The sequence below is a fragment of the Thunnus maccoyii genome, chromosome 5 (genome assembly GCF_910596095.1).
Source record: "Thunnus maccoyii chromosome 5, fThuMac1.1, whole genome shotgun sequence".
Lineage (NCBI taxonomy): Eukaryota > Metazoa > Chordata > Actinopteri > Scombriformes > Scombridae > Thunnus > Thunnus maccoyii.
In genome coordinates, this window is record NC_056537.1 from 34,481,123 (window position 1) to 34,499,566 (window position 18,444).

The 18,444-nt window shown below is 38.9% G+C and overlaps 1 protein-coding gene across 1 annotated transcript in view; it reads right to left on the bottom strand.

Annotated features, from left to right (window-relative positions):
• Positions 1-18,444, bottom strand: part of LOC121897583 (cytosolic carboxypeptidase 4) — a 168,968-nt gene that overhangs the window by 98,800 nt on the left and 51,724 nt on the right. Inside the window, exons 7-10 of the mRNA XM_042412155.1 lie at positions 12,882-13,090; positions 9,835-10,000; positions 9,305-9,372; positions 2,053-2,169 (exon numbers count right to left, since the gene is read on the bottom strand). Coding sequence (XP_042268089.1) covers positions 2,053-2,169; positions 9,305-9,372; positions 9,835-10,000; positions 12,882-13,090 — 560 coding nt within the window. The remainder of the gene's footprint in view (positions 1-2,052; positions 2,170-9,304; positions 9,373-9,834; positions 10,001-12,881; positions 13,091-18,444) is intronic.

An 18,444-nucleotide genomic window follows, 5' to 3' on the forward strand; every position in this document is an offset into this window, starting at 1 on the left:
TTCTAGTTGCATGTGTTTTCCCTTTTGTATCTGTTTTGGTATTTGTTGCATTGTTGTGTGTGCTTTTTATTTAGGAGCCACTGAATTTTTCACACCCACTCACTATTCATTTAGTCATTTTTACTGATATAATGTGAGAGCTCCACTCAATACTTTAACAATGAATCAATTGGTTATGTGAAATGTAGCAACAGTCTACAGAGTGTAGCAACTCTGTGAGGATGTATGAGGCACAGCTGTGCTTTATATATGCAGATATATCTAATTGCACAATTATGTATATATTATATGTCTGCTGAATGTGTAAACACGTTCTCATCCCAGGTTGTCAAATACCAACGTTTTGTCATGCCCCTCTGGCCCCTCTCATGCAGGTGCACAAGGCACCCTTTGGTGTCTGTGTAGCAACACACCAGGCTTTCAACTAAATCCAATGCAGACCCATCTGTGGCCATACTACATGCTCAGAGCAACTGGTGTGGTCTGGTTAGGTTTAGGCACCAAAACACGGAAAGCTTAAGGGAAAGATTGTGGCTTGGGTTAACATGATCACTTGAAACATCGTCATGGCAACATGAACACTTGACCTCTCTCTGGCCTTGTTTAGTGCTGCAATGCTGCAATAACTTTACTAACCTTGTTCTACTTAGGCAAGCTCTACAACTTTACACTGACAGATCCTGAGTAATACCCAACAAAGTCATTAGAAAAATGACCATTGTGTACCTGTCAAGTTAACATGACTGAAATCCGTAAGGTCAGTGATTGAAATCCGTGAGCAACCCCCACCGCCTACACATACACAAAAAAAGACAACATGTGCAAATATGGGCACCTGGTTATGTTTAAAAATGGTGGAGCAAATTTGGACAGATACATAATTGGCAGGCGGTCTGGGTGTCCTCCCCCAGAAAAAAAAATGTAATTTCAAACAAATTTCCTGCATTTCTACACCACTTAACCTCTTGGATTAAATCAAGAAACAGCCACCTGCACTAGTGTGGTGTGAGAACGTCTCACCGTCAAAACGTTGGCAGCTCTGTGTTACAGCAGGGGCCCATCAGAATGTCTACATTTGTCCAGAGGTTTGTCAGAAGGACAAGATTCTCACTCGTCTCTGTCTATAATTAGTCATTTCTACCTCTAATCATCAATAATTCATCATAATTGATAAGTTTGATGGGCACATAAGCGTGGGGGTTTCTGTGGTTATTTGACATTGCCTTGAGAATATGCAACATCATTCCAATAGAGACAGTAGGTGGAACAGATACCTGCCGCCTTCAGATGGCTTTACAGAGTCACCAGGGTAAAGAAGGGCCTTCAGTATAGGATGCTAGGTATTGTGGATGACAGATGCTGGTAAGAATCACCCGTTAATCTTTACTCTGTCTCGCTGACATTAATACCAAAACCAGAAAAAAAACAGTGGAAAGTGACCACAATACTTTGTAACATAAGTGCACTGAGCTTTCGACATCATGGTCCACACCCCGCGCAAACGCCATAATAGGGCTCTTTATGTTGAGTACAAAGAAAAAAGGTCTCATTCACAAATGATTTTTTTCTCTTAAAGTCTCCCTCCACTCAAAAATGTGTTTTTCTTCTTGTTCCTTCAGTTGAATGTTTGAGCTTCTCTGTGCAGAATGATGTAAATGCACTTTGTTGTTTTCACATTCAAGAAGAAGAAGGGTTCAAGGTGTGCACCTAAGTGCAACATTTGTGACATCACAACTAGTTTAGAGCCAATCATGGTCCAGTATGCAACTTACACAAGTGTGATGTTAAAACTTGAAGCCTCCAGTGCACATACACTGGGAGTGGACTTAACACTGAAGTAGGAGACATCTTGTGTTCAGCAGTTAAAGTCTTGAAATATTGAATATTGAAATATTTACATATTGAAAATTCTGTATTTTTCAATGACGGAGGAGAAAGATCATGATGAATCTGACAGAGGTTGAATTAGGCTCAATGAGCCCATGCAGAAAATGACACAGTGAATATCCAAACACACACACACACACACACACAGACATGTAAGTACTGTACCTTGAAGTCATGTGAGAGTTCAGGACAGAGGCAGCTGTATGGTGGCAGCAGCTCTTTAGGTCTGTCTGGATCAGGACGAAGACGAATTTTGTTTAGGTCACTCTCCAAGTCATCATCCTGGACAGAGAAACACAAACACACACACAAACACACTCCTATAAAAAGTGTGATGATTGTAGGCCAGTCAGGGGAACCAGGGAACCAGGCTAGGTAGAGTTTACTGAATGTTCCTTTAAACTGGGTGATTTGAGTTGGAATTTATCATTTCTCTTTCTTGCTCCACTCTCCTCAATCACTCACTCTTTTCAGTGTACTCCCTTTTACTAAATCTATCTCATCATCCCCCTCTCATTTCTTTTTCCATGTCCTCCTCTTTTCTTCCCACCCATCATTCTTTTCACCTTCTAATCACCTCATTACATTTATCTCACTGTAAATAATAGCGAGTTTAGGGAATGACTTAGTCTTGTTTTCAGGCTCAATCAAGCTGTCTCCATCTCATTTTAAACAAACAAGTGTAAAAACACTGAGTTACCCTGTGTAATGACTTCCTCTTCTAGCGAGGCTGCTTTCTCAGTGTGAAAGTATAAATTATGTTCAGCAAATGGAACATGACTGTGACTGAAACATCTTCTAGATCAGGGATCCTCAGGCATTTTCTGTCACACGCCCCTTTGGAAGCCAAAACAAAAATGAATGCTCGCTGGTGTAAACTAATTTAATTTAATAAAACATAAACTAACACAGCCAGCAAAGTTGAACAGTATTGGAAGAATATTTTCTAGAATATGAAGTAAATTGCAAGTTCTTCATGAGATTCTGTGCAAGTTCCATTTTGCCCAGTTTTACTCACATTAGACACAAAGCTCTCCTGCTATATTGACAGTGATCTCAAGAGCAAGAGACATCTTTTTATTTTGTCTGACTTGTTTGATCAATAACTATCAGCTGTTGTTTCTTTACTGTCTGAGCTCTGTCCATCGTGTACATCACATGTTGATTTGCTGTCACAATACATCTCTCTCTTGATAGGCTTGAAGCATCAGAGCACTTTTATTATTCCTTCATAAATTAGATCCATTGAAGATGTGATCAACACTTGACCCCCAGCTCATGTGCACCCCCTGCAGTGGCCCTTCACCCACCCCCAAGTTTAACCACGGTTTTAGTGAGTGTTTTAATTTGCTCTTATTTGTCTGCACTCACTTTCAAACCATGTGACAAGAAGAATTCGAAGCAGGATGGCTTTAGTGACCTTTTAAGTGGCTGTACAGACAAGGTGTCATCTGCTTTGTCATAACTTAATTATGTGCTGTGTAGCTTATGCAGTAGGTAGAATACTTAGATTTACTAACTCTTCTTTACTAGCAAACACTTGGGGCCCTATATTTGTGAACCCAGCAGCACGGCGCAGATTGCAGTCAAGTGCACCCTGCACAGCACGCCAGGGGTGTGCCCAGCACACTTTTGCTATTTTTGTGGCCAGGTGCGCCGGGCATACATGTGGCACACTTACATATGGGATATGGGAACACTGGCTCTGAGAGAGCATTTTTCGTGAGTTTCACAGCCGTCGTAGGTTCTCCTACATGTTTGGAAGGGGAGGGTGAGGGGATGGGTATCCAGTTGGTTGCAGTCTGCAACCTCACTGCTAGATGCCATTAAATCCTACACACTGGTCCTTTAACAGTTTCAAATATGAATACAGCAGCTCAAATATGTCACCAAGAGCAGTGGATGAGTCTTGAATTAATTTTTTTGGAGACATTGATGATCCAGTAATCACCATGTTTTCTGTGTGTAATAGCTTGTGATTTTACTTATCATCACAATGAACCATACAATAACCAACTGAAGTTAAATACCTCTTTAGTGCCATATGTAAAATGACAGTAGAATTTAAAATGTGGTCTAGTATTTTGCATGTTATATTTTATTTGACTGTTTTACATGCAAAAATAACTGCTGACAGTTTGGTAAGGAAATAGTTGTTTAATCTTCATTTTGTGACACACATGATCCTGGTGCAGTTGAGGAAATAATGCCAGTTCACCACTACACTTTGCGTCCTACACCAGCATATAATTAGGGCCCTTGGGATTAGATTTACTTTTTTAGCTTTTATGTTATTTTCCAGCCACAGATGTGAGGCATTCTGTCCCAAATACAAGGGTGCGTATTTATCAAACAGGTGCACCATGGAGAGGTCTTCACAGGTCGACTCGACTCATGAGTCTGGGGTGTGTGTATCAATATGTCTAATACCCAAGTGGATAAGAGTGTACTCGTTATTAGCTTTGATCGTCATGTCTCATAAGAGCACTATAGTTCCTTAAAGTCCCCCTCCACTCAAAAATGTGTTTTTCTTCTTGTTCCTTCACTATGATGTTGTTCTCCTCTCTGTGAATTCATCTGCTGATGAAGGGAAGTTGTTCTGTGCTCACTTTAAGGAGAAATTTAACAGCAAGCTTAAAAGCAGTGTGTCTCTGCCCTCACAGCTTGAAAGTTTCAAACCTGTTTCACCTCTGACCAAAGCAATAGATGGGTGTGGTTGGGTGTGGTAAGTAGTGTCCTGGAGTACACCTGTACATCACAGCAGCAAGGTGAGAAGTCAAACCACTGGAGCTCAGCAAAGACAAGATTTAAGGAGGTGTGAAGTTACTCTTTAAATCTGGGTTTAAGACGTGTACCTACGAGCATGATTAGTGACATCACAACTAATTTGGAACCAATCATGGCCCAGTATGCAACTTGTGCAATATAGAAACTTGAAGTCTCCAGTGGACATACACTGAAAATGGACTTCACAGTGAAGTAGGAAACATCTTGTGTCCAGCATGAAAACTTTAGAAACTAAAAATACTTGTATATTCATAGATTCTGTATATTCATAGAGAAAACTGCTGGCTATAATCCCTACTATGAAAAGACCGGTAAGAGAAAAATAAAAATACCAAGCCAAACCCAATTCTCTGATCTGTCAGAGACCAAAATAGAAAAGCTGCTATTTGATTTTTGTTGGGAGCTGAGACAATGAAAGCATTTGGACAAATAGTTTATATGTTACTGATTCACCAAGATGTTGGAACATTAATGGAACTTTTTTCTGACAAGCTTTATCTGTGGGTGTCGTGGGTGGCACTTAGCACTATTGCTGGAATAGCTATTGTCAGTCCCCTGTTGAAAACAAAGAACATCTGTCTTTTCCTGTCTGCCACTTACTGCCACACTGGGAATGCAGCATTAGTCAGTGACTGAATCACTGTGTGCTATAAACAAATTATTCTCTCCAAATTACGTCTGTCCTCCACTGAGTAGTGTCTGCCTGATCAAAAGAAAGAAAAACAAAGATGCTTTCACAAATGCATTTTACTCCATAAATAATCTGGAAATGTTACATGTTGGCACCATGTTTTTGTAAAAGTCACTCTGAAGGTCTACTTAGGACCTGGTAACCTAAGCCCCTTTCACACATGCAGTCTATCCCTGAAATGTTCAGGAACATTTCCTGCATGGGGTCATGTGTGAATGGGAGCAGGCATCGATATTCAGGGAAATCTGTACTGCCAATTTCCCACCTCAAGACCTAGCAACATTTCAGGCTAGTAGTACTGTCTTATAAAGCATCTCTGCAGATGCTTTACTAAGTGAGCTACTGATTTGTGGAAGGTACAACCTCACAAATAATGATCAGTGATTACCATAACCACTGACTGGGCCTGGTTTTAATATGCTGAAAGATATGTTAAACATTGTTTTGACTGAATTCAGACCAACAAATACAGTAGAGTTCAACTGCTCTCTCTCTCTCTCTCTAAAAATTTCCCTCCCTTCCATTTCCATGTAAGATTTCCATCCATTGCTTTCCATCTGTCTCTCATGTGCCTTACTCTCTGCTCCACTTCTCCCATCATTCCAGTTTCCATTTTTCCTCTTCTTATCTCTCCCACCTCAGCTTTTGTAGTGTCTGTCACTCTCTCCCTTGCCTCCTCATATTCTGGTTTCTCATTTTAAATCCTCCTCTTTTTACTTGGTTTTTTCATCTGCCATACCTCTTCTTTCATCCACTGCCCCCACAGCTCATCTCACTCCATTTCTCCCAAGACCCTCTCTCCATACTGGGACCGCCTACACTCTATTTTCTCTTTCATTAGCCACCTCTATCCTGTCCTGTTTTTCATCATTCTCTACCTCTCTACCTCTACCATGTTTGCCCTGCTCCCATCACTTCCAAAATATGATCTGCATTCCTCTCCTCTGATAGTCACCCACTCTCTTCTCATTAAAGCATTTGATTGTCCTCTGTAATTTTGTTTTTGCCCTTGTCTGAACACAGAAATGCTCTTTTGTTGGTTGGAATGATAGCTATTAATAGCTTAAACTCCAATAATATTACAATTTTGTAATAACTACATATTTGTTCTTTTGGGTAAACATTTAGGCAACATAATGTTGGTTAGGGTTAGTTGAGATTTTGTTTCATTACTAACTGAACAATGGACATTTCTTTTCTATCAAGTTAATTCAATTCGATTTCAATTCAGTTTTATTTATATAGCGCCAAATCACAACAAAAGTCATCTCAGGGCCTTTTCACATAGAGCAGGTTTAGACCATACTCTTTAATTTACAGAGACCCAATGATTCCCCCATGAGCAAGCACTTGCCAACAGTGGTAAGGAAAAACTCCTCTTTAATGGGAAGAAACCTCAACTCCTCAGCAGAACCCGGCTCTTGGTGGGCCATCATCTGCTTTGACTGGTTGGGTTCTTTGGATGTTCAAAGAAATGAAGGATTTTTTTTTTTTATTTAGTCCTAACACTCTGGGAGGTATATAAATCACTGCCTACAAAGATAAACCTTTTCAAAATTAGTTTTTCTCTTCTGTAATACTCAGATTTTCAATCATCCATTGCCCCTGAGTGATTTGGACCATAACTGTGACAGTCATGCTGTGTGTATTTCTGTTATGTTGTTGGATATTAAAACATGAATTGTGTCTCTGTGTTTGAGTAATGACTTTGCTGTTACACAGCATATCGGTGTCATTAAAGTGAATTGATGTGAATTGAAATATTTTATGTAACTCCTGGGAGAACAGATCCCCACTGACCTCATCTTGCTGCTTGAGCTTAAGGAAGGGGTCTGTGAATAACGGCCTGTGAGACAAGTCTCTGATCAGGAGTAGAGGCTGTGACTAAGCATAAGCATAGTTATTGTTTCATTTCAAATCCAGTGTGCCGGAGGACAGTGTCACTCTACTAATACATACCTAATACTTTGTGGATAGGCATTTTTAGTGAGTCATCCTTGGCATGGTATTGAATAATGTCTATACTATGTTTTTCTTAGTTCTAATGTAAGTGGAGAGTTTTTGTTCCAAATCATAGAACATTCCACAAAGTGAGTTTTGGTATTTACACCTGAGTCATCAGTAGACATTGATCACTAACGTAGGCAGAGCTTTGCAGTGTCAAAGTGGCATTTACATCAGGAGTATTCCCCTCACCTGAACCTGTGTGGTAGCCGGTAAACTTACTGTGAACTTGACTGTACTAAAGGAGCAGCAGGTTGTTTGTCAGTAGTGATTAAGGAGAAGTGACAATATCAAGGATCACTGGGATTTGCATGTGGACCTGCTGAGATCAGGTGAATTGTACAAAGCTCAGTCATGATTTCTGCTGCATGTGTATATGTGTATTATTACTGCTTATCCTTATTTAGTCTCTTCACACTATAGTCTAAAGTTGTCATTGACATCGATTCCTAATATGAATCAACAAACTTAAATTCATGATTTGTGTTGGCATTGCAATTAGATGAAATACATAATTTCCTAAAAATTATCCATCCTCAAAGGTGGCATTTATGGTGCCATGTATTATTGCTTGTGAGGCATCTGCACCTCAGGCAGAAGGCCCATGTTGGACCATTTAGAGACAGCACATACAAATTGAGATAAATGAAAGGCACAAGAACACAAAAATATCCTTGTGGTGTCCTTTAAGGGATTTGTGCTGTACTTACATGCCTATCCTTGACCTGAATATATTTATCATTGTAACTCAAACCCATAGCTCAGGCTCTGAACTTAAGATGGTGGAGTGTTTTTAAACTGATAGAGGTAGGATTCTTCCTCCTGCAGTAAATGACAGCTAAAATATGAAAAAAAAGCTAACTGGAATAGCATATAGCCCACTGCAAATGAAAGCATATACGTGCAGTTGCTGTTATTAAATGTTATATCTGTAGTGTGGGTTGTCAATCAAAAGAAGGGTTCAATTTTTTTTTTCTCTATTTTGCAACCTAAAGGTAGTCTGTGTGGCCTACAGAGTCAGTGGGCTCTACCAACATATTTAGGAGTCATTATTTATGATTTCATTTTTTCACAACAACAAAAGATGATTTGGATTTATTTTGGTATATAATCAGCAGCTCTCATCACTCTCTGTCAGCTGAAACAAACTGTAAGCTGTCTTCATCAAAAGAGGATTTTATTACTGTTAGTATCAGTGAGGTGTCTTCTTCCAACAATAAATATGAAGCAGTGTATGAAGACATAATCCTGGTGAAAATCTGTTCCAAAAGATTGACTTTTGTAAAAAGAACCTAGATATTTTTGGGGTAACAGAAAATAATTTGTGGATAAATTATGAAAAACACACTCTCAACACACTGATCTTTAAAAGAGCAGTGTGGAGGATTTAGTGGCATCTAGCAGTGAGGTTGCAACCAACTGAATACTGAATACTTTCAAGTGGCCATGAAACTTGCAAAAAAAACGTGAAAGGCCCTCTATAGAGCCAGTGTTTGATTTTTCCATTCTGGGCTACTGTAGAAACATGATGGTGCAACGTGGCAGGCTTCGTGAAGGGGACCCACTCCCTCTGTAGATATAAAGAGCTCATTCTAAGGTAACAAAAACACAATGATTCTTAGTTTCAGGTGATTATACACTAATGAAAACATAATTATGAACATAATATTCCATTTCTGCCAATAGGTCCCCTTAAATCCTACACACTGGTGCTTTAAGGCAATAGTGTTCACATCTGTTAGAAATCTAATTTCAATAATTATGTTATTAAAAACCTTTCTTCTTTGTGATGCAAAACACATGTGATGAGGGATGCTATTAATTACTTTTACCTACTGACTGCCAGCACTGGTCCTTATAATAAAGGACTAGTCCAGAGGACTAAAAATATAGAAATACAAACCCATAAACACAGAACCACATGTGCACACTTACATAGTCTTTGCTGTCTGCCTCTTGGTTATCTTCAACGTCCTCATCATCACTCTCCTCATTGCACTCATCTTAATAAACAGACAAAACACAGGTGGACATGTCAGTTGGTGTGATTGGTGCTGAGTAGCCCACTGACAAGCTTAAGTAAAGTGGATCTGCAGAACTGCAGCTGTGGTTTGGAGGAACTCCACATCCAAATATACGTCATATCCATCCAGTGTTAATATCTGCACACAAGTATCTATTTCGCAGCAAAAGTACAATAAATAAATCAAAGGTGATTTCAAATTAGCGGGAAGAATCTGAACATGCTTTCTACAGGCAACTGCTACACTGCATCCAAATACAATTAACAGTGCATTAGGAATACACCACCAAACAATGTTTATAATATGTAATTTTGTTCGATTGTTGGGAGAGTATGGGTGTTTTGGACTAACAGCTGTTAAAACCACAGATTCTGCGCTAACAGCTGCCAGTGGTGCTTAGACTAAATATTGACTGAAAGAAGGTGAATACTGAAACTATACCTAATGGTATGTCAATATCAGGGAAAGCATGAGGTCTTCCTGGCAGGGGGAAGGAGTATGCAGACTGATCTGATGTCAGCAGTAGAGGGGTTTTAGGAAGACACTTCCTCATCAGCTGGACAGAGGGCTCCACCAGACACTCCAGACTTTTACTCAACAAACATGTCTGTGGATACAAAGATAAATAACATGTTAACAACATGACAAACTTCAGTCAGTTAACAGAATCATCTGTAGGGAGACAACACAGTTACTGTGCAGCTCATTCATGGACTGTAGTGTCTTGTATAAACAGGTAAAGCAAACTGCATCTTCAGGAATATAACTGTCAATTTCAAAAATGGAGACAAAGAGTTTATAAGTGTTTTTTTAAGCATTCAGCCTTTTTGTGTTTGTGTTACAAGTTCTAACTTCATTATCTAGCTTCATTATTCAGTGGTTAAAGTGGACCAGATTGGCAGTTTCATACATAATAATGTCAAGCAAGTTCATTTTAGCGGAGATGGGTCCAGCTGCTGCCTGTAAACCGGGGAGGCGACATGAGCCTAATTCCCCCTCCAACCACAATGTGGGCTGCAATGGCAGAGTGGCGATGTCCGTACTTCTGCTTGTTGATTCCAGAGGCCTGTACTATGAAGGAAGTTCAACATACCCAGGATATCTTCTTGTTAGCTGGCTTTACTGAGCCTGACATTAGCCATCCAGATAACCAGCACTACAAAGCTGGCTATCAACTAACTCAGTCAACTCTGGGTTTTCCGGCTACGAGCACGAGTGACTGACTGCTGACTGACTGATTGACTGCTCTGGAGCAGGTTAGCTGTTGAGCATAAGTTACCATGGCGATGTACCCCAGTAAGAAGTGAACCACCATTGTAACCCTGAAAACCCAGGGTCAAACCTGAAGTTGCCTTGCTGACCCCAAATCCTGCTTTGTAGAACAGGCCTGGGGGAAAGTAAAGACTGCAGAAGCAGTGACTCAAAGACTAACTTTGCTGAAAACCTTAGCCAAAATATGAGATATTTGTGCTTTGGTATGTTTGTGGTGAATGAAACTTGCAAGACCTTTCTTTGTTTGAGCTGATATTCATCTGCTGACCTTCAGTAAGTTTGTTCCTTACATTTAATCAGCTATTTCTCCACTGTGGAACTGGATGAAGACAATTGTGTTTTATCTCTGAATTTTTGTCATATTCTTAACATAACATTATTGATAATCTCACCACACAATAACATTGATAATATTAATTGATATTAACAACAACGAACAACAACAAATGACCATACTGCTCTGTCTCCTGTATTTGTGACTGACAGTAAACCACTGTAGCATTATTATCTTTCATGTAGTCAGACAGATAAACTGGTTCAGATAAACAAAGCCATGTCAGGCTTTGTCAGATAAACAGTAGACACAGGTGTGCATGATGTAACTAAGTAAATAAATGATAATGATAACTCAGTGATATTTGAAGTGTGAGTTATATCAATGACTTGTGTGGGAATTCTGCACTTTGTCGTCTGAGCTGTCAAAAACGGATCTAGAATCTTTCCAGACTGATACTGACACAAGACAGAAGAGTTAGTATAGGGTTTGTGCACACTGAAAATTAACTAAGTTATAGACGTTTTACATTGAAATGTGTTATTTTCATTTAATTTCTCTCATGTTTGATCTGTACTGATCAGTGCTAACAGTCTAACTGGGTTGCGCATGTTTTCTTTACAGTCACCAGAGACCCAGCCTGATCTGAACTGAGAGGTTCTCTGTGATCACAGTGAATGGATACGTCTATAACTCTGTGACATCATCAGGAGATCTGGATCAATGGACCTGATGCTGCTTGTCAAGTAAATATGCACTTATTTCATAGTGCAATGTTATTTTGTGTAAGTTGTTTTCAGTTAAGTAACGTTTATTTTGCTTGTCTGTGTTTTCTCTTGTCTGTCAGCAGTGTTGACTGTGAGAGAGGATTCTCTGAAATGAACAATACAATAACGCCACTATGGACACAACTACAATCAACAAGGTCCCAGCACTGATGTTCATTTCTTTGGTGTTAATGTTCTCACTCCCACCCCAGACACAACTAATCAATAAGAGGTGTGAACGTTCTCACCTGGCTTATAGTGATGCATTTTGGTTCGCTTGGAATTTTCTCGGTGTAAAGAAACTGAACCAGGAGCCTTAAATCATCATTTATTTATAAAAAACTGTTTGAGGTCATTTTAACCAATGGTTATAGGTTATAATGAGGAGTGACTTAACTCGTAACATAGAGTGACACTTAAGGAACATGGAACTGATGAGAAATGCGTGTATTCTGTGGCCATGTATAATTCAATTTCAGGGTCACATGGCACAAAGTGAAAAGTGTTTCATTGAGTGTGACATCTAAATCATTGCAGGGAAGAATATTCTCATAATTTAATTAGAAAAAGGTTTTCATGGATTTCCTGCTGCTGACTGAAGCCACCTGTGTGCTGTCGCCAGCACCTTTAGTCATTAAGTTACTGTAATTTAATATTTCCTTTTATTTCAAGAAATAATTACAAAACATACTACAATGGTGTGAATCCCTTGATTTGTTGGCCATTTTAAGTACACTCTGTGGTGTTGTTGAATGAGTAAGTCAAAACATTACAGTAGCTGTAGGAAGAGACAGGCTGTTTTCCTGTTGGAAATGATTTGTAATTGCTGCAAATGATGTAGAGAAGAAACTTTGCTGTGTGTTCAGATGTTCTAGAAGGACTGGGACAAAGACTGGGACAAAGACGATGTGCCACACCTGAGTCCAATTGTGACACTAATCACAATACTTACTAATTTGAGCATAGGTACAAAGTTTCATGAGTTTTCATGCATCCTAAAGGCCTTAAACATGTATTATAAAATAAAAATTGAGTATAAAATGAAAATTGATGCACAAAATCCAAAATGGCTGACTTCCTGTTGGGCAAAAAAAATGAAAAAATGTAAGCACAGTTTTCTATCCAACAAAAAAAGAGAATGAAACAGAAAGAGGACAACACCTTCTGAACGTTACCTGTGTAGTCTGATGCAGCAGTCTGATGCCTCCGTGGGACACCAAAGCGTGTCTGGCTGCAGCACAGTGGGTAGCCTTATGGAGGCAGCGCAGCAGCGCATGGCGAATTGCTACAGCAACATGTTCAGTATCCTTGCTGTGCCAGTCTTCGTAAAGCCGCAACAGGCCTGAGATGTAACCCTTAGATACCACTAAGCAAACGTTAGCCCCTGTGAGGAACAGACAGAGACAAACATAGGAGAGGGAGAGAAGGCATCAGCATGTTTCACTCTGTGATCCCTTTCCTGTTGACATCAACTTGAATAACTGCTGACTGGACAGAATGTGGACTGAGCAAATCCACACAATGTCCAGCAATGTAAATAGTCAAGATATTTGTCACATAAGTTTTAATTCATACTCAAACTCAACTTTGTTTGTGATATCTTAAGTACAGTGTAGGAGTATTAATACTTTATTAATGAATTACCTCGTTACTGAGGGCACCACTTCCTTTTTGGTTAGGATTTGTTAGTGCCAGGAGGGAGCACTAACCCTTGTTCAATTTAATCAATGAATCACTCTCATGATCATAAGTTTTTGTCCCAAACAGTGACCTCTGTATACTGCAGCTCAAAGAAACAACCAAACACTTTTAGAATAAATGAAGACATTTATTAATAGCTAAGCTATAAATCAGTAAGGTCTAAGAATAATAATAAAAATTAAAGCTGCAAGCAGCGTTGGTTGGGACCTTGCACTCTGGCCCGTTGGAATCAGATCATTTTGCTTTTTAAAAATAAGGGCTGTTTCTTTCAAATGTGGTGTGCTTTTATTTTGAAAAGTTTGATTGACGTGTACTGTCAGGTGTGTAGACACAATAAGTAACTGCAGCTGGACATAGAAAAATACTCATATATTTGACCTACATACTTTGACCTACAAATCTTGAATTTATATGTTTTTTCTATCTTTTATAATGAGTGTGAATTGCGGGATGTTTCACAGCACTGAGGGAGTGACATCACCAGAAGCAGTTGGAGAGGAGGATTTTAGAGTACGCTTCTTGTGAAATCTCCACATAAATCCCATGACTTTGGCCAAATCTTACATTCAAAATCATATTTTAGTAGGAAATTTCGTGGTGAATCCATTGATACAGGTTTGAAAGTGGTCAGACTTATAGTTTAGATGTCAGAAGCCTCTGTTTGACACAAAGTTCATGCCTCCCCATTGTTTTACATTTTAAGGGTGATGTGGCACTGCAACTTTGACAGCTTATAAAATCCAAACCATTTGAGTTATTAGACAAGTTTTTGACAACTTTTTTTAAGCATGGTGTCATAAATCATCTCTTAAAGTTTGAAGCTGATAGAAGTTTGTTCAGGGGCCAAAATTGGGGCAAAGTCTTATTTTGAAAGTCAAATTGCAGACTTCCTGTTGGATTTAGGTCAGAGGTGTCAGGGTTTGATTTGTAGTTCTTGATGAGATGAATAATTGAGTTCTAGTTTGATCTCTCTACGACATTCCTACAGGCTGTGGTGGCCATTTTAGTTACATAGGTGGCGCTAGAGAGCACATTTTGGCACTTTGGGGGTTGATTTTTACATTTTAACAAATTTTTCACCAGACCTGATGTGTGTGCCAAATTTGGTGAGTTTTTGAGCATATTTAGGGGGTCAAATTTAGGTGTGAAGTCTGTAATACTAAAGAAAGAAACAAACAGACATGAAAAACAATAGGGTCCTCACCCTCAGGCGAGGACTACTGTTTTACAGTACAGTACAGTACGGTAATAATAAGGAATTTCTCAGGTATGTCTTAATATAATAGCCCAGTGCCCATATGAACAGTGAAAGAGGTTTTCCTCACTGTAATCATTCCTCTTGTTCATACTGGCTATTAAAAGATCCCCTTCAAATGTGCTTTCAGTGTAAGTGATGGGGGACAAAATCCACAGTGTGTCCACACAGTCATTTAGTGCAAAAATGCATTTAAAAGTTGATCTGAAGATTATATGAGACTTCCGCAGTCTGAGTTAGTCTGGATATCGGTCACATTTACAGTCTTTTTAGCATCAAATCCCCTCTTTGTGTTTCCTTGGACAGTGTTTCCCTGTGGAGCTGTGGTGGAAGTATAGTAACAAAAAGAGGGACTTTGGCACTAAAAACTGTTACTTGATTTGAGTCATTTGGATGACTGAAGCATCATTTTAGCTTCAGATAAACTTTTAAATACATTTTTGCACAGAAGGAGGACTGTGGATTTTGTCTCCCATCACTTACATTGTAAGTGCATTATGAAGGGATCTTCTAATGGTCAGTATGAACAGGAGGAATGATTACAGCAAGAAAAAAAAGTTTCAGTGTTCATCTGGGCACCTGACTGTTTAAGACCCCCCACCCAACAGTGTTAGTGCCTTCAAATAATAGTTGTACTATCATTGTCTTAAAGTTGAAACAGAGGAACTCTTATCTGTGAGTCCTAAAACCACCAGCAGATATTTTTTTCTAATAAGTGCTTGGCTAATTTTGTACATAAGGATAAGCTCAAAAAATATAGCTGAATTGAAATGATCAAGGAATTAGTGATTATGTGTAAATAAATCTGAATCAATTGGATTACTACCAAATGAGGCAGTGTAAATATAAAGACAAGTGTAAATATTCAAAAATGTGTTAAAAGCTGGTTTTGATTTAGAGTATTTGGAATGTTTAGCTATATTTCTACAGAGACAAACATTGCAGTTTAGTAGGTTAGATGGCAAACACAGAATATGTAAGTGTTGTTAGATTAGCCTGTCCCAGAACAGTTCAGAATCAGGAAGGAAATTGCATTCAAAATACTGGTCATCAGGAAGAAAAATATTTCATATCTACAAATATGACTTGATATTAGGGTAATTGGTGCCTTTATGTTCACTCCAAACATTGCATTATAGATCAAAGTGAAACACTGAGAGCAGGCTCATTTCGATGTTCCAGTTTATGAGGAATGCAGTCCTCTTGATGTTCTGTGCAAATTGGCACTTTGACATAAGCGCAGCACAATATTGCATAAATCATGAAAAAGCTCAGAGCCCTCCAAATCTCTCGCTGCCTCTGTAGAAGTGACTCTCTGTCACCACACAAAATGTGTCCATGAGTCTGGTAAGTCTGTACACAACAAGAATAGAGGACGAGTTTAGACAGTCAGAGAGAAAAAGGAAGCATAACTGTTTGCTGACTATTTTCTGAGTTGATCTGAGTTTATCTGCAGCTCCAGAAGGTTACAAACAGTGAGGACAATGCATCCTCTCTGAGGAAGCCCTGCTGCTGCCTTGGATCCATTACAGAAGAACTCATGTCTACTCACTTATATTAATAGAAACAAGGTTGCAGTTCAGGTGCATACAGTGTGTGCACATGCATCAAGGACTCTGACTGGAAAGAATAAATAAATGGCTGTGTTTAAAGCATACATTTGGTTATTTTCCATAGTTTCTAACTCTAAACAAATCTCATGTACAGAGCCAAACCAACAATGAACTGATCTAACAAGCAGTGTGTGTGTATCAAAGCCTGATATATCTTATTCCTCTGTGCCGTAGAGCTCTGTTGTTGTCCAAAAACTATTAAAACACATCAATGAGCCACACTGTTGCACTGGGTGACATGTTCCTTCATCACCATGAACACACACACCATAGATTATTTTCTCTCAATTCCATACACACTGTCCTACTGCCAGAAATACTCACTAAAGCATCAAATGTGTGTATTAATCCACTGCTGAAAATAGCGCAACAACTGCAATATTTTCTCCTGTTTGAGTAACATTTGTGAAAAACTACATTGACAAGTTGTTTTAGGAAATTACTGAGCCTAAAAAATAAATGATGAATATATATTTGTGAGTCTTTTTTAAAGCTTTATATCTTCAATAAGAACCAATGGGCTTGGGGCTGAGTGTCAGAGGGTATTGAGAGACGGACTAACACATTATTGGTTTGATTCTTTTAATGGGATTTGTTGACAGTAAGAATATACAGTATCTGCAAAGTTACACTTTCAGGTCCTTGTGCTTCAATACAATCATGGGAGAAGTTGTCCTTTCAAAGAAACAACTTTTAAGTGTTCATATAACCTACAATAACCCTTTCATATATGAACTAAGCAGACCTTTTGATTTGATATAGCAAGAGAAGCCCAGGTGGACATAAATGATACAGGAGTGGATACCTAAACGGAACCAAGATATCAGTGTTTCTAGTTCCACCTGTGCTTTTCCTGTAATGATATGTCAAATGTTGCTTTGAAAAGATGTATAACTATACTGTCCAGAATGCAATGAAATCACATCCTGGATGTGACATGATCAAGATCAAAAACTCCTAGGGCCCTATTTTAACGATCTAAAGCACACCATCTGAAGCACATGGCGCAAGTGCATTTAAGGTGTGTCCAAAGCCACTTTTGCCATTTTAACGGCGGAAAAATGGTCGATTGCGCCAGGCGCATGGTTCAAAGGGGTTGTCCATAGTCTCCTAATTAATCATGGGTGTGTTTTGGGCGTAACATGCAATAAACCAATCAGACAATCATCTCCCATTCCCTTTAAAAGCCAAGTGCGCTTGCACCTTGGCGGGTTGCTTTTATGAGGGCGTATTTGCCAAGTAGTAAGAAGGAACGCTTCTCGGCAGAGGAAACAGATCTGCTCGTGGGCAAAGTGAAAGCGCACAATCCCGTGGCCCCAGACCACCAGTTTAAGATCCTGTTCATTCATTTGTTGCAAATGTATTTTCATTGGTTTTTTGAAAAGATTTAAAGGCTTTGATTTCTTTAAAATCGTTTTGTTCAGTCGTGGAGTAACAGGTAAAATCAGCAGGGTTTTAATTTCTGAAAGTATGGAAACCTGATCACTGTACTCTCAAAAATGTTAAAGAATATTTGTTAAATATTGTTCAAACATTAAATCATTAATTTTAATCATGTGAAGAATCATCAACACAGTTATCAGGACTTGATCAGCTCTCCAAGGTTCTGATCCTGCTGCTGGCAGCAGCTAGAAGCTGTGCAGATTTATTTCCTTTGTTAGTTTAATCATTGTTTTCACCTCATTTATTTCATTCTTTAGTTTAATCATATGTTCCTCATGTCATCATGTATTAATGTAGCAGGAAAGTCGATTTGTGTCTGATCCGTTGTTGTCCATCTGTTTAAATACCTACCTGTGTTGCCACGATTTCGTCAAAGAATTAGACAATTTAATCCGTCATTACTGCGATTAGTTAATTCCTGATAAATATTATGACTAAACATTATGACATGTATTTTTTAAAATATGTTGATGTACACAAAAATAATCTTTCACACTGTAATCCTTTTATTTGTCATCTTTTGCAGGTTTGTGCACTGCTGCACATCCGTGTGTGTGTAAAAAGCAGAGTGCATGCACGTTGTGCACCAGCCTGTGTAGGCGCACATTACTGTCTTGATAATGCACCCTTAAAATAACAGTGAAACACTGCGCCACTGACTTCAGACCAGGTTTTTGTTGGTCAATAGCAGAGACTCTGCCCTCTGCGTGTATTTTCTTATTATTT